Source organism: Pygoscelis adeliae, unplaced genomic scaffold (assembly GCF_000699105.1).
Source record: "Pygoscelis adeliae isolate BGI_AS28 unplaced genomic scaffold, ASM69910v1 Scaffold242, whole genome shotgun sequence".
In the NCBI taxonomy this organism is placed as follows: Eukaryota; Metazoa; Chordata; class Aves; order Sphenisciformes; family Spheniscidae; genus Pygoscelis; species Pygoscelis adeliae.
In genome coordinates, this window is record NW_008824369.1 from 3,888,191 (window position 1) to 3,911,721 (window position 23,531).

The 23,531-nt window shown below is 35.8% G+C and overlaps 1 protein-coding gene across 1 annotated transcript in view; it reads left to right on the forward strand.

Moving 5' to 3' along the window:
• The window catches only part of SDK1 (sidekick cell adhesion molecule 1), a 422,744-nt gene that overhangs the window by 119,551 nt on the left and 279,662 nt on the right, over positions 1 to 23,531 (forward strand). Inside the window, exons 2-4 of the mRNA XM_009320033.1 lie at positions 7,343 to 7,502; positions 13,158 to 13,264; positions 17,378 to 17,525. Of these exons, the coding sequence (XP_009318308.1) occupies positions 7,343 to 7,502; positions 13,158 to 13,264; positions 17,378 to 17,525 (415 nt within the window). The remainder of the gene's footprint in view (positions 1 to 7,342; positions 7,503 to 13,157; positions 13,265 to 17,377; positions 17,526 to 23,531) is intronic.

Here is a 23,531-nt window from a genome sequence, read left to right on the forward strand (position 1 = left end):
CTGTTTGTAGGGAAAAATGGAAGAAGGGTAAGAGATATAACAGGAAATGTTTTTGCCTTAAAACAAGGTAGAGAGGTTGGAAATATTAAAACAGGTTTTCCTGTAGCAAGTAATTTCGTGGTTTGTATCTTAGAATTGTAGAAGTTTTTAAGGGAATGAATTGTGATGTTTGTTCTTTTAAACAATACTGTGTATTAGTCAAGATTTGGGAAAAACGTTTGATCTGTTTGCATCAAGAAATGAGGAGCTTAGAAGCAAAACGGAACCTGCAGTGCCATTTAGGTAATTCTGAAATAGAGAACTGATGCTTCAATTAAAAAAAAAAAAAGGAAAAAAGTAATTAAATCTACTTAACTATCAGTGTGAAACACTCGTTCTTGGGAGTGTTGGGACTCCTATTCTATTGAATTGTTGAAAGCTAGTCATAACTATACATTACAGAATGTTTAGTTTTCCTCTTGGGATAGCATGCAACAGGTACGCAATCTTAAGTTCAATATCTCTTCCATCCAAATCAAATATATGATTGGCAATTACCCAATAACTAACTTGCCAAATAGTTATTTGACCTATTCAAGGCGAAAAAAGTTACCAATTGAAATTTTGTCTCCCAGTGACTGTGCATTTAAAAGAAATAAATGTCACTTATTCTAGAAATATGTAGGTTTTCTCACAGAACTTGCTGAGTCCTAAAACAATTTAATTCCACCCCCAATTAAACCTTTAAAAGCACTATCCATCAACCTCAGATGATATGGTATTTACATTTAGAGATTGTAGTAGAGGAATCCAACAAGCAGGTTATCTTTCTTATCTATAGGAGGACAAAAATGGGTAGTGTGGGCTCATTTACTTGACTTATGAAATTGAAGAAGAAAGACTGATTTAGATACAGTTGCTTCAGTATTATTCCACTATAAAATCAGATACTGTCTTTGATAAAACTTCAGGAAATCCACTTTAAGGGAATGCTTTATACCATTGTGTGAGAATTCTTAACTGTGGCAGTATTTTTGAAAAATAACCTGATATTTTAATGAAATATTCACTGTGAGGCATCAGTCCTTTCAGATCCAGGCTTAGAATGAGGTAGTAAAATGCAATTTAAATTTAATTGTTGTACTTGGTGATTTATGTCACACTTCCAACCAAGAAAATTTGAATCTCAAATATCCAATATTTTGGGTAGAATAGCCTTCCTGCAAATCAATACAGTTAAAGTGACTGAATGCTCTAATGTATGCTTGACATTGTTGACAGTTTATGAATAGATCATATACTAACTTTCACAGTATCTCACCAATACATTTTAGAAGGTTTGAATTCAAAAGAAGATTGATTCAAATATATCTGAGTTCAATCTGACTTCCTGGTACATTTCTCAAGATTTACTATGTAATAATTCCAAATTCTTCTGCCATATAAGCTATTGAAGTTCATTTTCACAAGAGAATACAACTTGCATCCAGAGCTAGCACATGTATGCATGCATAGCAGGAACTAAGATAATAAGATTAAAAGGTCCTTTAGAAAAGGAAAAAGAGAAAAATCTTTTCCGTACCCAAGTTGGGAATACGAAGAAAACGGTCCTGATTCCCCAGAAGGTTGCAGTTATCAGCTGTCAGTCAGTACAGAGCAGCTCGGACTCAACTGTATGCGCTCTGAAGCATCAGCTTGTGAATGTCACTGCTGAACTTTAATCTGTTCTTGATGGGATTCTGCTGTCCATAGTTGTACATACTTTCTTTGGATTACTGAAAAGATTCTTCCCGTCTTAAGTTGGGTTTCCTGACTCTAGCTTCCTTTTTAATTTAACTATACTTTTGTATTACGCATTCAATCCACTAGACGGATCTTTTAAAATATTCTTTTTATGGCAGTTATTGTTAACCTACCTGAAGATGGCTCACATCCCTTTTCCTTGCAAACAATGAGAGCAAAAGCATTTCTATATTGTTGCTTTTCTCCTGGGCTGATTGTTCAGCCTCTGCATGTAATTTATTTATCTAGTATCTTTTTCCTGGAAAATTCCTCAGATATATTCTGTTATTTATTTTTCTGTGTCACTTGATTGTAGCTTTAGACATGCATATGAAGAAAGGGTGATGTGCATCATGCTTTGACTAGGTACTAATAAGCTAAAAACAATATAAGTGTGTGTTTTAATAAACCAATTGTGTTTTTGTTTGGGTTTATTGGAAAATGTATCTCAGTCAAAAATTTATTTGCAATATCATATCTGTTGGGTGAACTGAGCAATGGAAAGACAGCTGCTCAACTGATATTTGTTAGCGATTGAACTGTATTTGCTCTGACTTGCTGATTTATGAACAGGTTAAACTACTTTTAATAGTCAATATTGGCTCACCTAAAAACGACTTTAAAGTAGAGATGCATAACAAAGACAAATAGCAATGGCAGTGGGGATCTCTTAACCTGTTCTGTGCACTCACGACATTATTCTTCCTCTGAGTGTGTTCAGGACTACAGTACCTGATTTTCTCAAGATGTGAGCACGTGATTTTACCTGTAACTCTTGATATCCAACATTTCTGGAGAAAAAAATGCTGAGATTTTAACAGGGTAGTTGCAGTGTTTTTCACTGATGGAGGGTGATGTGGTACTTCTCTGGAGTATGGTAACTTTCCTTTTATCAGTAGGATAGAGGTGTTCAAGATCAAATTGCATCTTTCATAAAAACACATGAATTCCTGAGGGATAGGACTGCAAGACTGCTTTCAAGATCTTGTAGCACCCTGTGGTAACTGAAAGATCTATTTAATCTGACTTTGGTTTATGTATTTTACAAAAGTAAGCTGTTAGAGCGCTAAGAATCATTAGCCAAACTTTGTTAATGTGTTTATTAGAGGGTATGTTTGCGATCCCTGAGATGGTACTCTCCTCAGTTTCTGAAGTCATGTTCACTCATGCTATCCTTATGAGATTAGGTTCCCTTGGTGAACTAAATGAGTAGCAACTCTTGGAATTTTTGTTTTCGTTCCATCCGGTACAAAGCTGTACAGTCAGACTGCCTTCTCCTCTTACAGATTGTAAGTTCGTGCCTGAACATGATTTTCAGGGAGAATAGAGTAGGAGCGAGCTCTCAGCTTTTCTGTGATGCGTCTCATCTGCTAGGGCTGGGGAGAAGCCCAAGTAGATAACAATTGCATACAGCACCATTTTTGTATTTAAATGTCAGCATTAATCCAAACAAAAGTGTATGGGCATTATTGAATTATAGTTCCTGAAACTATATTTTGAGATAAAATCCATCTAAGCTTTGCATATACCAAAGAAAGAAAATAGACGGGCTAACCTGGCAGTATAACGGAACTCTTGCAGTTTAATGATGCACAAAAGCAAGGCAGACATATTTTGGAGCAAATTTCCAGATAATTTTGGCATATTCAATCCTATTTTTTATTGAGATTTACATAAAAATAAATCTGCACCATCCTTTTAAGGATACTAGTCAGGATGTTAGCGAGTTTAGTAAGCAGACTTAATGAAAATTTGTAGAAGCTGTAAATATGTGCCAACAGATTGGCACATTATCCTTTCACTCCTCCTTGCAACTTAGGCAATTTTTTTATTATTATTATTTGTATTTTTAAATCAGTGTAGCTGAAGAGTCAGAGAGGCTGGAAGTATTAACGCATTTAGAAGAAAGCAACAGTGTATAGCATGAATGCTTGCTTTTGGTTTGGTGTTTGGTTTTTGGGTTGGTTTTTTTTTTTTTTTTTGAGGCAGAAAACTATTTTAGCTAAGAATACTAATTCCAGTATTTTATTATTTCTGTTTCTAGGAGTCAGATAGGCTTTTTATTAGCTTTTTGCTCCATCCTTTGAAAGAATAAAAACTGAGATGCTCTCATGGTTTCTAAACTCTTGATCGGCCAAGGTTAGCCTTATGATGAGCCCTTCCTGTATTTAATTAATAAAGTGCAAGTATCTCATACCTGTTAAACGCCCCCCTTGCATCTTCCATCCCTTAGCAAGTTCCTCCTTTCCTACAATTTCCTTTCTGAGATGGCTTTCATTTTTCCTGCAAACTTTCCTGTTTCCCTGGGATGCTCTGTGACAATCAATCTTGTCCTCATAGGTCTGGTTTAAAATTCTGCTTTCTGTTACAGCTTAAAGATGTAAAGCTTAGGGTGCAGCACCATTTTGATCATGTGTCTGAGGTGTGAGCAACACTGTGCCGCAGAAATGCCAAAGTCATCAAAGCTTTGCTGCTACCTCTCTTCATGGAATCTTTGCTCAGTATTTTATTTTCATTTCTGCTTTCAGAGAATATTTAGTGAGCTCTGATTACATAACTGAATTTGATAAACTGATGGTATGTGATTGATGAGAAAGTCAGGAATACAAGATCAGAAGATAAAATTACTTCAAGGGTTTAAGTAAATCTTCCAGAGAGCTGGGGTAATTTATAAAGCATGTTATATTCTTTATAAAAATATTCCTATAGGTCTATTAAATTTTAGTTTCTACCAGAATTGGACTGAATTTTGAGAATAATTTTCATGTAATACCAGCTTGACTGGGGTCTTTTAAATTGGAGATAGCTCTGAGTGGGTTGCAGCATCACTGGGTTTGGAATATTTGAGGAGGAAATGTAGGGCTGAATGAAAGACTTGTGGCCAGCAGTCTTTGTCTTTCAAATAAATCATTTGTTCTTGGAAAGACATGTTAGAATGAGTAAGCGGATACTTCAGAGTGAAATAATGAAGGAAGTTATGCTGCTTGAGTCTTTAAATTACTGAAAAACAGGATCAACAAATTACTCAGGTAGAAGTTTATAGTGCAGATACCAGCTTCATTGTAATCTCCCTGAATGGCTCAACTTTCTTCAGGAAGGAAAAGTTTAACAAGCTCATTTTATGAGCCTCTATATACTAGCAAGTAAATGTCATTGTTTTCAGGGGACTTGGCACTAATCGTTTCAATTTACCAATTGGACTCTGTTACAACCCCTTCCCCTAAATATGAGCCCAACTCCCTGCCGCTGCCTTTTCATCTCCAGAGGAAGCCTGACACCTTTAATCTTGCAAGGGTGGAATGTCTGTCTCATAACTCCTTTGGGAGACTCCCCAAAATATATGTGAAGCCTCTGAAAGGATTTACCATTTCCTCACTTATTTAGAAATATCTTTGTTAAAAATTGCTTTTTGCTCTGGGTAAAAGAACTGTATTTCACACTAACATCGTCTAACTCTGGCTTAATTTTTTCTTTATAAAGTTTTAAAATATTGTTTGATTTTACTAGTTAGGAGGAAATGGGAATTGAGATCAGACTTATTCATGGTATTTGCAGTCATTAACACAAAAAAAAAGAAGCTTTGCAGAGTATAATCTCAGTCATGTAACAGAGTGGAGAAGTGCAAAAAACATCTTTGGTTTGCCTGAGACTATCTGCTAGTTTGGAATTGTTCCTATTTTCTTATATGTTGAATTGTCATAGCTTCCTGTATATCCAATTTAAAGAAAATATTACTGATCTACACTAGCCATTAATTAATTTGTTTGAAAAACAAATTGTTTAAAATGCTACAAATCAGAAAAGGGCCTTACCTCAAAATACACTTTTTAATTCAGTTTGTTAGGTCAGATTTTGAGTAATAGTTTATAAGAATTGCCTTAAGATGATGTGGGTTTTTTTCTGCAGAAATAACTATATCTTTCTGAACTTAAATTCTAAAAACTAGGGCGACAATTTGTCAATACAAATCATCAAATGTGTACGCAGCTGATGTTAAACTTTATAGCCAATTGTAGCAAATAGTTTGGCAACGGTCAACCTGTGACTCCTCGACCGCAGCCAGCTGAAGTGCAGCTGCTACCCTGGGACTGTGCGTTTAGGCTGATAATGAGTCTGTGTTGCCGTGTGGCCTGCTGAGTAATAAAAATTCCCTGATAAGGGGCGAAGTGAAAGATAAGGGCTTAGAGAGGTTGACATCACCAGGCTGAGCTGCATACCCACTGCTGTCCCAGTCTCCACTGGAACACTAGGGCACCTTGAAAGCCACTGACACCCCTCGCCCTGAGCTCCTTCTTCCCTAGTGTGTGTGGTTGCTGTCTTGTGGCTATCAACTATTAAAGATTATAGTATGTGACCTGTGGATTCAAAAATTTCAGACAGCCTTGAATAGTACATGAGCTCACTTCCCCATAAACCGTAAAAGATACCTTAAACTCTTTAAATAGCAGGTATAAAAATACCTGAGCTTAATCTAAAAGAAGTTTTAAAAGAAAGATTAGCAATTTAACTGAATGGTTAGTTGCACTGGGACAACATTTTTTGTTTTTGTTTTTGTTTAATATATAAAACACACACACACACACACACCCCTGCACTCATAAAAAGCAGAGTGAAGTAACATTTACCTATTAGATATTATTCCGTATTTTATATTAAATCTCTGACTTTGAATGTAACTTGTGTATTTTATATATATACATAAACATGTTAATTTAGATTGTAGAAGGTATTTGTAAAATTCTAAGATTAAGTCTGTAGTTCCTACATAGTTACAAGTAGAAATTTGATGCGTAAAGTGTGAAAACCGTCATCTTCCAAAGGTGACAGGGGGTGGGTCTCCAGCAGGTGTAGACTTGTAATAAATCTGCATTTGAGTGGAGCTTTGGCAATTTACCAGTTGAGAATTTTGCTGCTTGGAGTATTTTGAGCATTTGTGATCCACGGGAGAACAAGAGTTTGAGACTACATGTGACCCTTGAACATTATTGAAGTACCTTAATTCAAAATCTGTTAGTGGTTTCAGGTAATATAATTTAACACGTTTTCATTGGCAATAGCGTTGAAAAACACATTAATCTTGCGATTTTGTGAGGTGTTTTTTTCTAAACTCTTTTTTCTATCAAAATTATTCTTTTACCCTGAGACTTCTCCTGCTGTGATAATCATTTCTATCCAAGATTACTCTTCTGGTTTCTATTCAAGAAATAAAAAAAAGCTTTGAGTGGATTTAAGCCTCACAGAGGAGAGGGAAAAAAAAAAAGCCAATAGGGCTGTTCACTGCCTGCCACAGTAGACAGTGCTGAAATTCTCATATGTATAAACAGTAAACATGGACAAAAGCTTGTCTGAGTGGGCACTTCTCTTCTAAGTAAGTACCAAGAACTAAGGTTATCAAGATCTTGTGAATTCTGCCTCTAAAGATAAAGCTTGGTTATGAATATAACAGTATAAGCCTTAACTACTGAATCACGTTGTCTCTTGTTTTACGATGGCCATTTTGAGAAGAAATGAGCTAAATATTGGTGGCTTATACTATACTTGCTTAAATAGCTTACAAAACCATTTTCTCTCTGTATTTCAGATGATGTTGCACCATACTTCAAGACTGAACCAGGCTTGCCCCAGATACACTTGGAAGGAAATCGACTTGTACTTACCTGCCTTGCCGAAGGCAGCTGGCCCTTGGAATTTAAGTGGTTACGCAATGACAGTGAAATAACCGCCTACTCCAGTGAATATAAGTAAATAAAAGCTATATAATAGCCTCCTCTAAGTGCAATTGCAAAAAAACCCCGAAACAAACACCACCACCCATCACCCAAATCCCCAATACCTCAAAACAGCTTTGTAGATACTGATACATTGACAATGTTTTTTATCATGAAAGAAGACTGTTTTTTGTAAACAAATAAGATCTCTGTGAGAGAATCTCCTTTGCTAAAAATGATATTTCACACTTCAAAACAAGGGTCCTAACATAGAATTTTTAAGTACCAAAAATGCTTTTTGCTGCAGATGTAACCTTACATGTAATTGTAATAAATAGCAGGCATATTCCTTAGCTAAATGTTACATATGATGTGCTACTCATTCTGGAACAAAACTAAGCTCAGTGAGACTATTCTTTTCAATAAGATCCAGAAGAATGTGGTCTATCTTAAATTGCATATGAAACTTTTGGTTTCACTTCTGAGAATGTGAAAATTAATCTTACAGTTTAACAAACTGTTCTTCTATTATTATGCACTTTGCTCCCAGGACCTCACAAGACTTCCCACCAAGCAAGAGAAAAACCAGACTGTGGCTAATCAGAGCTACAGTTTTACTGATGGGCAGCAGATGGCTGGCCAAATATCAAAGTGTAAGACAGCCAAGTTTTGTCTGCTTTTCTTTAAAGGGAGCATTAACTGGGTCTCCCCTATGCAATTGGCAATTTTTATAACCTTATAGAAATTTAATATTTAAGCAACTTATTTGTTGCTTTCAAATTTTGTTGAAATTACCTAGTGAATTTGGAAGTAATAAGCGGTGGGTATGTGACAGACAGAGCCCTTGTGTAACACTTGTACCTTTAGCAAACCAAGCTAAATATTGCACTTCTGTAATTACATTGCTAAAGGTAGGGAAAAGTTGTGCTCCATCACTATAGATAGACATTACAGTATAGTTTAGTATAAAAATGCAGATAATGATATCAAGTTGTATATTGTTACACAAGATAGTCTATAATTTCTCAAAAATTTTCATAAACGTAACCTAACATTAGTTCTATTTTTTGTATTATTTACATTTACAGAGCAGTCGGGAAAAATGTCCCTTAAATAACGTTTTAAAACTTTCTTGGGTTATTTAGCACATAAAGTATTTGGCAACTATGTTTCCAACCAAACATATAGTTCTATGTGAACTCTCCTAGAAATTAAGGACTTTTGATTTAGCCCTGAGTAATTGCATTTATTAATGGTTGCTGTTTTCGAGCCTTGAGATACGCTGATACCTCAAAATGAGCCATACACGCATATAGAAGAGATTTGTGAATACTTTATAGAAAATAAAAAAATCTCTAATAGTACAATTAATCACAGAAGGTTTGAGTGTCACTTTGTGTAAATGCTACTTGTTTTGATCAACAACAGAGTCTGTTGTAGTTTCTTGGTAGAAGGAGCTGACAACAGCTCTTAAACACATAAGATGCTGAGAAAGTAAGACAAAGAAATGGTGTGGGAGGACAAAACACATGAACATGGAATCAACAAAAAGCAAAGGTTAGAACTCAAGCTTTGTAGATGTGCTAGTCACTGAGAGACTTACATTTCAGGATACTAGGAGAAACCTGAATAAGGACGTGTGACATTTTGAAACTAAGATCAGAATGCCACGGTATTTCTTAAATAAGTGCACACCCTAACACAAAATTATAACGTTACTGTGTATTGCAGTATAAGCTAGAATCAGTGTATTGGAAGACCTTTCCCAAGCTGTATGTATACATACCTGTATACAGTACCTTGTTTCTTATTATTGGACTTAGTTGACTAGTGAACGTCAGGTCATGATGCAAGCTATATTTATTAATTTTGCATTTTTTATATTGTTCTTGTTTCTATTTCTAATTAAAACATCTGCTACAGAGGTGATTGAGAAGATAGGAAACTACTGGTTTATAATAATAAAATAACATTGATAGAAAATATTAATTTAGAAGTTGCAGTCCTAGTACTACTACTACTATACCACAGTCAGAGATAAGCCAAACAGGATTTTGATTCTATAGAAATGCAAAGCTTTAAGCTTCTAAAAAGGATTATATGGCATAGGTGCATTAGGATGAATGAAAGCAAGGAAAAGATATGCCTAGACATAAAAATTCCAGTTGCAGAATTTAAACTTTGACCCCATAATAGTTTGCTCTGCAGTTCTCTTGGGTAAATACTCTGTTTAAATGCATGAATCTTTCCTGTGTAAGTGACTTCTGCTGCAATTTGAATCATCAATCAAAGATTTTTGGTAATTGATATTACTTAGTGTGTCTCAGTTAAAGTAATGTCTATATTGTAACAGGCTGAAAATATTCAAAGCTTATTATAACACACCAAGTGAGTAAAGAACTAATTGGAGTCTTTGCATTTTGACATTGGTGACCCTGAATGAACAGCTTTTCTTTGTATAACGATGCTGATTATGTGCACAGCCTGGCTTTTGTAGTGACTGTGCATACACTAGTTTGTATTAAGAATTTATATAACAACCTTATAAATTCTTTGTGATCTGAGATACATGTAATGAAAACAAATCAATATTGCTGACTGCAGTAGCAATTTTGGGTAAGTCTGTAAGTTAAGTCTTTGAAGTTCAGGCAGTGACTTTTTTCTTTTTCTTTTTTTCTTTGTTTTCTTTTGAATTAAGTTCTGGACCAGGTGTGTCTTCCATATTTGCTTTTGTGGCCTGAAGATATTAATGTATTTGAATTTAAGAAACTAAGGTTATGTCTAAGCAGCAGAACACTTTCCTCCCAAACTACTTAAAAGTATCTGATTATTATATTGGTGTTTTTAACATTGGACATGTTTTAATTTTATTCTGTATTAAAAAAGTTAGATCAATTGATGCATAAGTCCCTTGTTAAAAAGTTTGAATAGATAATAATTTGTATGACTACCTAATAAAATAAGTTTGGTTTTAATTCTGTCTCCACAATTATGGCTATTAAAACCCTGTAGCTTATAGGTTCACTTTTAACTCTTAGAGCATTTAAAATTAAAATGAGGGTGTAAATTTGAAATTAAGAATGAAATGTAAGCATTAGCTAGCATTTCTCCTTAGATGTTTGATACCACCTCATCCTTAAACTCTGACTCATTGCAATCCTGGTGATGGAGCATGTTATGCGCTGGAAGACTCCCCTTGAAGCTTTCTTTTTTGCTTGTCCCTTTACATCTTTCTGTGGAAGCTTTCTAAACAGCCAGTTTCTGGTTGGCTGTACCATTAAAATCAGAGAAACTGTCTGGTCTGACTTTCTAAAGTACTTGCACAGATCCCCAGAAACCTTAAGTAGCCTCCTGGCATCTATACAAGAAGATCTTCTATCTTGAAAGTTAGAGTGTAGACAAAATTAAAGCAAAATTATGTCTTGTCACTGTAAAAAATTGTATTAACCTTTGATATAAATTCATTCTGTGGAAGAAGGTCTTACTTTGAATTTAGAAAGCACTATTTGTATCTCTTCTTGCATATCAGAAAATAAGTCGAATGGTGAAAGCATAGCACAAAAAGCAGTATCTTGACTGTTAGGTCAATAGAAAAGTATATTTTTAAAAAAGAAATCAGACACATGAGGTGCATAAAGACTGTTTAAAATTGTAAACACAGAATTAGAAATTCCATGAATATCTATTTATCTCTCGCACAGGTTTGTAATTTTCAAGTTAGTCTCAAATAATGTAAACGTATGTTGTATTTCTGTTTTTTACTTTTGTTATTTAGTTCTTCTAATTTTGCTTGCCTTACCTGCACATTGTTACCCAGTAGGTCCACTGAGAAGGCAACTGCTCAGTAGGTTTGGGCTGTCTTGGAATTTCCAACGTAGATTGGATTTTCACTGTAAACTTTTAAAAGATTTTCTTTTCTTCAGGCAACATATTAAGAATGTTTCCTTAGTCAGAAAAGAAAACCGAAGTAGGACACTTCTGATCTAATTGATTTGTTTTGTCCTAGTTGCAGAAAAACTAACTTTGCATTACTGTCTCAGTACAGATGAATACCAAAGAAAGAAGCCTTTAATTTTGGCTCTATTTAATAGACAAGCAGAGGAATAAATGTTAGCCAAGTACAACACTAAATCTTTATGGGAGGAAGAAAAGCTTGTTAAGCTATAAACTCTTTGGTAAAATGAACTGTAAAAATGAATTGTCAATATTTATTTCTCAGAATCTTTAAATTTTATTCTTTTTTTTGGTAATGATGTTTTGCAACAATCGTCTGCCTGTCAAAGGAAATTATTCTGTAAGGAACTAGGGAAGCCTTATGTCCCATTGATTTCTATCCTATGCCTTGTATTTTCACCTATTTTCTCACTCTTTTTCCTATGGTATACTCATCAGGCAAGAGGCAACGTGGCTAATTCAGAGTTATATACTCACTGGCCAGCGAGTATTTGTGTGCTGATTGTTGGGTTTACTGTAACTCCCGAACAGAGCACCGTTTTGAGTCTTCCTTATCTTCCCAGCACAAATTGTCATAATCCCTGGAGAAAATTTGCTGGTTGCTCCAAAGGAGGTCAGGAGGAGTCAGCTTAGGCGCAGAGGCAGACAGACAACACAATTGCCACCAACTCATATACTTAGGAAGCCAGGGTCTCCTAGGAATCACAGTAGATTGCTAAAATTTGTCCATGGTGTCGAGCTCTGTTTTAATTCACTGTATTTGGTTGTCTGACCTATTTGCTATGGTGTGTTTGTTTGTAATTATAATGAAGTGATTATGGTCTTAATTTATCACTTAAACTGGATTTCTTCTACCTCCTTTACTTTTATGCTGTCTGATTCTGTTCAGATATTAAGCTCTGTATGCGGCTGTGTATAGTATGTGTGAGTATGAGAAGAGATGCTTTCTTTTAGTGGAATTAATTTTTGAAGATTAAAATTCAGCAGTTTTATTTTTCCTTATCTTTTCATAAAGACTTTCATTAATCCTACCATAATGTCTCCAGAAGGTGACCGGGGGAATATGTACTTTGATTAACATTTGTTTAATGTGGGATTATCTATATTATTCGTGTGTTTTATTCACATTAAAACTGTGCCTATCAGCTCATTTTCATAGTTGAATGAGGAAGGTGAGCATTAGTGGACTAAGTGACTTTTTAAGTACAGTGAAGGACAGAACAAATACAACATACAGTGCACTGTGTCTTTTCCAGTATTCTTCTGAGTTACAGTGGTCACGCAGTGTAGTAAGCATCTTTTTTTCATTGGAGAGCTTTGATATTTCTTGCAAGTCTTCCTAATGCCGACGTTTAGATTGTAGTCTTCTTGTGCCACCTCTGAACAAAATACCAGGCATCTTTGCCTTATGAATGAGGGTAGATAAAACTAAGGAAAACATTTAAATCTGTATTTCAAGAGAATTTGTGGACAACTCATTAGTATTTATCAAATGTAGATCTTAAGACTGAAAGATATGTTATGTTTCAAGTATTTTTTTTTCTTCTATATAGTACAGACAATATTGTAGCCAAAGATCAGAGATTATATGAGAATGCTGTTTGTAAGAAAAAATACAATAGGCATTTGAGTCAATGTGTAAAATATTAGAGGAGAAATAAGAAACACCACATAAAGTAGCATTGATCTGCCTTTAGGAAGAAGTGCACTATAATTCTGCATTTTGTCTTATAGGTACATCATCCCAGCTTTGCAGAGGTCTGATGCAGGCTTTTATCAGTGTGTCGTACGAAACAGGATGGGGGCATTGCTGCAAAGAAGATCTGAAGTCCAAGTGGCATGTATGTTTGAATTGAAGTTATTCTGTGATTCAGTAGCTAACCGATTCTTTTTGTGGGTAAAAAACCAACATACCAATAACATTTGCTAGTCTGAAAAGTTATTAGATATCATATTTAATAAATTTTAAAATTACTGCATTACAAGAAGTTTCACACTTACTCTAGTTATCTTCTGGGAAACAGTTCAAAGCAGCGCAACATTCAGTCTTTAGAGCAAGCTTTGAGCTGTTCAAAGCCATCAAACCGAGATCGTTTGGAGGTAGCTGTAGCATGAGAAAACTATTATACCTTTCCCTGAATACGCAGGGATTAAGAAAGGCCATATAGCACAAAATAAACAATCAATCAAAACAAAACAAACAAAAAAAAAGCCCAGAGGACAGCAGAGATTCAGTGAAAGAAAACCGTATGGTGGAGATAGCTCCATCAAGATTTTGGATCATAATTCTTGCGCTACAAAATAAGCAGTTGTTACACAGTGAAAACCTTGCTAACCAAACTTTAAAAGTCTGTTCTCAACACCTTTCTGAACCAAACCCTCCAATGTCTGTACCTCTTTGGTTTGTACTATGCAGAATTTTTCAGAGTTGACCTCTGACTTGATATCTAACTTCCATTTGGAATGTTAAATTTATTTTCTCAGGAGTTAGTGCTAGTTATCATGACCTAAGAAATGATCGCATACTCTAATTTTCTTTTTTTTCGGTTACTATATAGAAAATATAATCCAAATAACTTGTTTGGAAATAATCATAAAATTTGGCCTTATTCTTTTTTCAAAGTAAAAACATAAAAAAAATTTAAAAAGAAACAGATTTGTATAGTGTGTTTAAGCAACGTGATACATGGATCAAATTTCTCTTCCTCAGGGTCAATAACTGGAAATTCAGTAGTAGTAAATGTCACTTGGTAAGTGGAGTTTAGATAAATTGAATTATTTATTAGAAACCCAATTCCAAGGAACTGATTCAAGTTAATCACTATGTCATGAGGGAAATTACATGGAATTTCCCGTGTTTTAAAATAAAAACAGTTGTAAATGGTACTATGCAAGTTTTGGTATCATGTTCACCATTTTACTGTATTACAGTAAATTATGTTACTATATGTGTAATGTCAGTAATATCAGTAATTTGATGTTTGATCTCTCAGTGGTATTGTTTCAGAGATGCTGGGAGCTAATGTAAAAATAATCTGCTGCTAAAATGGGGTTTTCCTTCCCTGCCTTCTACCAGCCCTTTTGCCCCTGCTGTATACTCCTCCTAGTGATCTTGTGCTCACTCTGACATGTGTCAGACCTTTGCAAGTACTCTTCTGAATATTCGTCTTCTGGTTTAGTGAATTATATCAGGTCACAGAGGATCTAGTGAAAGCTGGTGCGAGTGAGTGTAACTGAATGGGGTAAGGGACCTCCAACAAGGTTAGAAGGGGAAGGTGAGGGTGAGTTGCTTCTCATTCTGCAGCAGTGAGCCATTAGATTAGCCTAGATGCCTCTGGAGTTGCATCTACAGGTGTGGTTTCAGGGGACAAAGGCTTTGGTAGCAATACCAGAGAAACATACCCATTTTCTCCTGCATCCCATTAATCGTTCCCGCTCTTGTATTGCAATGTAGCACACTATCCCTTTAGGCTCAGCAGAGGAAAACTTGTTTGTTCAGCTGTGGACTGGGAAACTTCTCCAAAATTAAAAAAAAAAGCAATAATTATTTTGTAAGGTTTGTTAAAATAGTTCTTCCCCCCCGCCCCCCATCTGATTCCCTACGCAGCTGTACAGGCAGTTGTACTCGCGTAGTGGAGGGAGCAATTCGTGAGGAAGTACTTGTGGGAACGGTAGTGAGGAGGCGGCACAGGAATACTTTACCTTGATACTGCTGCTAAAGAATTTTGTCTCCTGAAAAGACAGCTTTATTCCCCTCTGAATGAGGGAAAGATTTGCAGTGAAGTGTTTTGTGTCTCCAGGCTTTTTTGTGTGTGCGTTTGGTTGTTCTTGAGAGAGAAAGACGTTTTAATTTTTTTCCCTCATTTAATTTGTAGTTCTGCATTGCTGAACAAGGCTAAAAAGCTATCTCTTAAGACTTCTCTGTCTCAATTAAGCAGTCTGTTTGTTTGTTTGTTTGTTTGTTTGTTTGTTTTCACTGATAAAGATATTGAGACAAAGCAAAGCAGATCTTATATGATTTGGGAGACCTTTGGTCTTGAACCTATAATGACCTATGTGGCTTCTATAGTGAAACTTGTCAGTCAGACTGGCACTTTATTCCCACAGATTAAAGTGTTCTACAAGGTTTAAGTATCTTCTTTCTCCTCTACCCATGGTAGCTACTGATACCATGTGATTGTTTTCTGTATTTTAACATTTTTGATCTAAATTAATTGACTTAAGCTGTGTGGACGTAACGAAGTACCTGATATTTTGCCATATTTTACGTTTTGGTTATTCTTGAAAACATATCGGAAAGCAGCATTCCAAGGGGTTACTAAAGTAATCTTATCCTGTCATCAAGAGTTACAGGGAACTGTATGTTAGATGTTTAACTCAGAAGGGTTCACAGGAAATGAACTATTTTTGCCACTGGATAGAGGATGCTTCCCAATACACTTAAACTCAGGATCTCCAGTGAAAAATTGAAAAGCACAAGTATAACGTGCATTGAGAAAGATCTGAGGTATTTTCCATGTCCTAGATTTCTGAAGTAGCAGAGAACTAGTTAAATAATTTAAAAAATGCTCTCAACATGTGCTAACATATTACTTAACTGAATGGGAACAGATATTTGTGAGAAAAATGCTGAGTAAATCTTAATTACAGAATGGGCTTAAAAACTCTTGGATTGTGAAGACTAATCATATGACAGTGAAGTTAATTAGATCCACCTACGCCGTTTGAAACTTCTTTTCAAGTAGGTGATCTGATTACAGTTGTAAGAAATATGGAGCAACAGAGGAAGTACAATGCTGATTATGTCTGAATAAATAACTTGAAAATCACAAAGATGATTAAAGCTTCTTTAAAATACCATGTGTTTTTAATTTCTGCTCTTGTTCTGTCTCTTCTCATCTCCTGCCATCCACAGACCTGATAGTAGTCTTCTATGTTTCAATGTGCTTTGCATCCCTCTCTGCACCAGAGAACTTGTAAAGAACCTTAAAAAAAAAAGGGGGGGGGGGGGGAATTCAGTGGCAGAAACCAGAATAGTTCCCTCTGTGTGTGAGTTTCTTGGTTTAAAGCAAAATAAAATGCATAGAAGTTCTTTGGAGGGTGAATAAGTAGGAGCCTACAGCCCTGTTTATTTTAATGGATAGGAATGTGATACAAAAGGCAAAAGAAAAACAAGAAAACGTTCACTGAATTTTTACAAGGACTCCATAGATCCATAGATACATGAACTTGTCTGTGGTTTAAAACCTTCAGAGACAGAGGTTCTGCAATTGTAGTTTTCTTTCTTCCAATAAAATTTTTGTTAAAAGCTGCTCTTTAATACTACTGATGCCTTTGTAAATGTCAGAGATCTAGATGCACTATAAATCGTAGTATAGTGCAACTAACAGCTACCAACATGACTATAGCCTTGTTATTTTGATATCCATTTGGGTATAATGGCTTACTCACATAGATCTAACTACACATTGGTTTGACTACAAGTGATAACAGCTGCTTGTCTATTTGTGTAGCTATGGATAAAAGGATAAAAAAAAAATTGGTGACCAAAAAATTGATAAAATTATATACACCACTTGCATTCCTTTGCATTGCACAGGAATTTCTTTTATATTGTGCAAGGATTTATTTAAAAAAAACCCAAAAGAAACCACCATTAAAATGTCACTTTCTGTTAAAAACACTCAGTTATTGCAAAAGAACACTGAGGCCATGCAGTACTGCTGACCGATGCACTTCTTGTGTGCACTAGCAGCACTTGGATTTGCCTTATGCCTTATGCTCATCCAAATCTGTATTCATCAAAACTGTCTCATGATCTGTAGTGTCATATTGACTAATTATAGCAATGCCAATGACTATTGTACAACACAGTTATTTCTCTGTCTGCTGAAAAGAAATGGGGAGAGAGACAAGAACTTCCAGGACTCTCAGTGTAATGTTTTTCTTTGCAGATATGGGAAATTTCATGGACACAAACCAGAGAAAAACAGTGACTCAAGGACAAGCCGCAGTTCTGAACTTCCTACACATACTCAGCTACCCAAGACCACAAGTGACATGGTTTAGAGATGGGCACAAGATTATACCAAGCAGCAGAATGTAAGTCAATTTAAAGCTCAAAATACCCCCACTCTAAAATATGATTAATTACATTTGATAACACAACTTACATTTTAAGTACACTAATTAAGGTTTAAAGAGAATAAAGTATCCTTGTTCATACTAAGTTTGAGATAAATGGCTATTTTAAGACCATCTCTGAACTTCCTAAGCAGTTTGAGAAAATAATTCATGTGATTTTAATGGTCCTGGTGCAGCATAAGGGAGTAGATCTGCAGAATGTCTGCGCTTCCTTCATGCTATTCATTTTTATGATACATTTTGGAAAAGTAAATGTTCATCTTTCAATTACGTTTACTTGAGTGGACTAACTTAATGAATACTGAGATTTTTCTTTTTTAATATGAGTCTGATTATTTTTACATGGAGTTATGCTTTTAATACTCTTTTCCTCACAATAAAATTCTAAATATTGCTTATTTTTTCCTTATCTTTTTAGCCTACAATGACAGTTTTATTTCTTTTTGACTAATTAGCAGCTCACCCACTAATGGCACAGTACTTGTGCTTTGATTAGTTGTTATCTCAAGGTGTGCTCATTTAGCCTTTCCTGAAACAGTTATGAAGCCATCCTGTGTTTTTACCTGCACAGTTTTATTTAGAGACTGAAGGGATTAGCTGTAACATTAACAAATGTAGATAAAATCTTTTTTTACTTGCCTAATTTATTAGAAAACTGTTGAAATGCCAAGAATGTTGGTGGTTATTTTTATCTGTGTATTATATTTTCATGTGTTCAAAGGCATAGATGTGCTAGCAACTGAGGGTAATAGGATACTGCTAAATTCCAGAAGGGGCGGCGAGTCTTTAGGGTTGATGTTAGTAAGGGAAAACTCTTCTTGGATTTTAATTTTATTAATCCATACTGTATATTTTACTGCTGCTTATGTGCATTTTTTAAACCTGAAAGCTAGTGTTACAGGCTCTTTGAAACTGTTAAAATTAGGATTGCAAGGTTGTGAAGCAACTATGTAATAATTTATGAATAATTTAATAGTAATTTGAAGAGAAACAAGCTGGAAGATGAAACAATGGGTTTCTGGGCAATCTCTTGAGGAGAGCTAAGTGACAAATCCCGAGTTATTAACCATTAAGAATCTACTTCCTCTACTCCTGCCACATTACAAATTTCCTTTTGTCAATGCTGAGAATACACAAATCAAAAAATTGCAGATGATGAAAAAGCCTTGTTATCCAGGTGTCAGACAGTTTCTTGGGAACTATTACTGGGAAACAGAACAAAGTGACCTAGGCAAATATGCAGTGTCTGAACATGAGATTTGTGTGAGTTCTCTTACAGGTTGGGAAAATTGCATGTAGAGATAGAGCGTCATGTATTCATTAATATAAAATCCTAATTTTCATATGCTATGCTCTGCTCTTACTCCTACCCTCTTGGGACTGTTAGGGTAAAATCACTTGTAATTCATAGCACTGTGGTAATGCTTACAAATGGGAAAACTGTAAAACTCTGTTCTATAGCAGGGGTCAAATATACCTAAATGTTTCCATATGTATTTTATTTCCCTCATCAGAAATCTTGTCTGAAAGGAGTTTGAGGACATTTGTCTGGCCTGTGTAGGAATTTCTAAATACTTTTGCAGTAGAAGTACATGTGCTGAAAGTGTGAACCTCCTTGGAAGTTTGATATATGTCGTATAGTAAGCCTGAGAAGTTCAGGAAGTGACAGATTTATGGTACACAATACCAATCATCAGTGCACTCTATGTGCGGTAGGTCTGCTGCTCCCTCAAAGTATTGGAAAAACCATATAGCATCCACTCACATATTGCTGTCTGTGAAATTCTGGAAGTAAATATGGCAGCCCTAAAAATACAGGAAACCTGAGACACAGTGAGGATGCATATAAAACTGTGGGAAATGTAAAAATATCTTGTGGGAACTCTGTTTCTTATCTGTGGAGCAAGTTGTGCATTTAACATCATGTTTTCTGTACACAAACAAGTGTATCAATTTAACGGATAACCTGCTAAACTGATCCGTTAAATTGATACAACCACCTTGTATGGATGCTCTTTAAACTGATTAAAAGTACCTTATATTGCTAAATCAATATAAAGCTTTTTTAATCCTCTTAAACAAGCTTACAATGATTTGGCCACATCAATCAGCTAGTCTGTCAGCTATAATAATGATTTCTAAGAGTGACATCGCTGCAGTGTATGCAGACTGAGGAAATAAGCAGTCCTAAAAATGAGGACAGTAGCAGTGGTTATGGTACCCAGCAATTTCTCATCAGTGCCCATTGAATACAGACGAAATTGGCATTGCCCAATATTTTATCTGTAGCAACTTTTAAGAAAACAATTCATTTAAATAGTTGGTCAAGTTAACTCTTACTCATGCAAAAGCCTTAATGTACACGTACTTAACATGGCTCCATTTTTATGCTATAATAATGATCCTGATGCTTATTTACACAGGGCTACTGTCACCACTAGAATGAATTCATTTCACTGATGTGGAAACAGAGAGTGTGCTGAGTTGTCCCTATGTGAGAAATATGAAAGATCAAAAGTAAGGAGTAGTTCTGAGGAAAAAAATAGTTCTTAAGATGTTTCAAGGAATGTCATTTAATTGGCTCTGCAGTAGGGTTTACCTAGCAGGCTTAAGGTAGTAAATGCTGATGTCTTTCTCTTTCACTGTTTACGGGTATTTAGGACATTTATGGGGAGAGGTTCTGCCAGCTATTCAGCATTCCAAAAGTAGTGTACTAGGGAGCCAAGATAACAGAATTTCTGAATTGTCAAAAAATTCTGGTATATATGTATTATTTTAAAGATACTTTACAACATGTCAAATAAGACTCTTATTTGTTCTTTGTGTTTTCTAATAATTATTTATACATGTTAACACAGTTGCCAGTTCTAACAGATCATAGAATCATAGAATAGTTTGGGTTGGAAGGGACCTCTAAAGGTCATCTAGTCCACCCCCCCTGCCGTGGGCAGGGACAGCTTCAACTAGATCAGGTTGCTCAGAGCCCCGGCCAACCTGACCTGGAATGTTTCCAGGGATGGGGCATCCACCACCTCTCTGGGCAACCTGGGCCACTGTTTCACCACCCTCAGCGTAAAACATTTCTTCCTTATATCTAGTCTAAATCTACCCCCCTTTAGTTTAAAGCCGTTCCCCCTTGTCCTGTCGCAACAGGCCCTGCTAAAAAGTTTGCCGCCATCTTTTTTATAAGCCCCCTTGAAGTACTGATCGGCTGCAATAGGGGCTCCCCGGAGCCTTCTCTTCTCCAGGCTGAACAACCCCAACTCTCTCAGCCTTTCTTCACAGGAGAGGTGTTCCATCCCCCTGATCATTTTCATGGCCCTCTTCTGGACCTGCTCCAACAGGTCCGTGTCTTTCTTGTGCTGAGGGCTCCAGAGCTGGACGCAGTGCTGCAGGTGGGGTCTCACTAGAGGAGATATTCCTGAATTCTGATGACCAGGTGTAACAAACCTGTAATTTCCTGTTTCTCTTACTGATCATTAGGCTGAAAAGTGTCAATTGTTTAGGCTGGGGAAAAAAAAAAGATTCAGTGGATAGCTTAGGTTTCACCTTTTTTTAGTCAGAATGGTAATCCTACTCTGTGAGTGTGCATCGCTGTGATATTTTCTGGGAGAAAGTTTCCTTTGAGACATAGGTAGTTTTTTTCAAACTGCATATTCTGTTTAATTTAACTGGTAGTGTAAGTCATAGTGGAATTTTGCAGCAAATAACTATGTATTAATTCCCATTTTAGTGGTGTTGGTGCCATAATATTTTCTTAAAGCCCCTGGATAAAAACAAGAATAGCATGACAAGTTCCTCCTAAATGAGTTGGCATGTAAAGTCAACAAATCCCTGTATAATTTATGAATGTGAAGCAAATGGCCTGCATATACTCATAGGGTTGTTGTTATAGTTTATGACTTAAGGCAACTAACAAATCTGCAGCAGAGCTCATGCGACATGATGGTGTGTATTTAAAAATTTAAGTCCTAAAATTTTCTCCCCCCTGCTTAGTACAGTGTGCATGTATATTCATGTTGGCTTTCGTGCATTATCTCTCACCAAAGCCTCAGCTTGATATTTTAAAGGGGCGTTTGTAGATCATCGGAAGGAAGCTGTGTACATGCTAGAAAAGTATGAAGTGGAGAATCAAGAGAGAAGATCAAAAGATTGACAACAAGAGAAAATAAGCAAGGAGAGGAATTAGGGTTTGGGATGGTTTTTATTATTATCTCGCATGCAGATTTCCCAAGAAGTTTTAGAAAAGACTTCATGTTACACCTAGACAGATTAATGTTTTCCAAATACACCAGTAGACTAATGTGGAATTACAACTGCACTGACATCCAGGGTCTTGACTGATGGGATGATTTCGCCTGTTTCCCCGCACATCTTACAGAAAACAGTAGCCTCTGTAAAGGTAACTGCATCAAGAGAAATTGCTACTCTGAGATGTCAAGTATTCAGCTTGCCTTGTCTGGGTGTACTTCATCAGACTTAAAAGCAGAGCGTATTTAACTTTCTTTACATGAGGCATGTACAGTACCTTGGAGAGGCACAAAGGATAGTAGCACCGCCAAGGCCTACAATTGCCTTTCAGTTGTGGCATTGAGGAATTAAATTCTCAGTACTCTTAGAGGATTTTTTTACCTTTTTCTAAGTGAAGGACTTTTTCACTGAAAAGGTTCACTCTAGCCATCAATTCATTTATTGCTGGTTTCTTCTTTAAGAAGAAAACTTCTACTATGAAGACATTATTACTGTATTCATTAGCTTTCTTACAGTGAAACTATTTTTTTCCCTTGGTAAGCTGCAGTTAGGTGACTATTAACTCGTGTCTTTTATTAGTGGAATTATGTCTGACACAAAACAGCAAAGTTCATTTTTGGCATATAAAGGTGTCCTGGGGTGTCCCTTTCAGCTGGGTGGCCATTTTGTCATTTAGTTAACTGTTAATGAACCAAAACATTTTACAAATGCACTTCATCCCACTAGACAGGGAAGATGAATTGCATTGCCTTTAGGTACACATGAGTTTAATATCTATTTTTTGCAGTAAGAACAATTCATTATGCATTTGAATGTGTGTGGTCATTACTAACTCTTATAGAGACTAAATGTGCTGACAGATTGTGGAATGAAAATATGTTAGGCACAAGCAACTGTCAAACATGACTTGCTGTGGTTTTGAACACCCATAATACCTTGCAAATAAGCAAAGCTGGTGCAGATTTGCTAGCCTTTTGTTAAGGTGAAATTTTAAATATATTAATGACAGTCTCAGAAAAAAGTAGGTGTAGCTAAATAGGCTTTAAAAGATGAGAAAAATTAAAATATCTAGGAATAATACATCAGATTTGGGGCTGATATTAGCATTAGACTAGGTTTTGCCTTGATGATAGCAGCTCACTTCATGTGCCATGTATACATCTTTCACGTTAAAACAAACACCACTTCATTTTATATGAGCAGTTGTAGTGACAGCAATGCATTTCTCTACAAATACTAGCCTGTCATACAACTTACGTTAGTTGCACATAATTACTTTTCACATACACCGGATAATACTTTAATTAAAATTGTGGTGATTAGCATTAGTGAACAATAAATTCAGAGACTGTCAACTCTGCAGTGTATTAGCTGAGCAATACTTAAAAAAAAAAAATTTGCAGGTCTCTTAAGTCTGCTAACATTATAAAGTGGAGTGACACCTCTCAGCAGTAAGAGATGTGACAAAAAAACCTATAAGCTGTTTTTATCTGTCCGTACCTTTTACAGGCTCCACATTAATTTTGAAGTCAGTACCTGAAAAAGAAGAATATTTTGTAGAATTACATTATTTCTTTACACTGAAATTCATTAGCACCCTATTATTCATTTATTTAACCAAACTTCTGCATCGAGTAATTTCAATTTGAAGGAACAGGCAGCACTAGGAATCATCTCACATAAAATTTTACTGTTATCCCCAAGGGCCATATG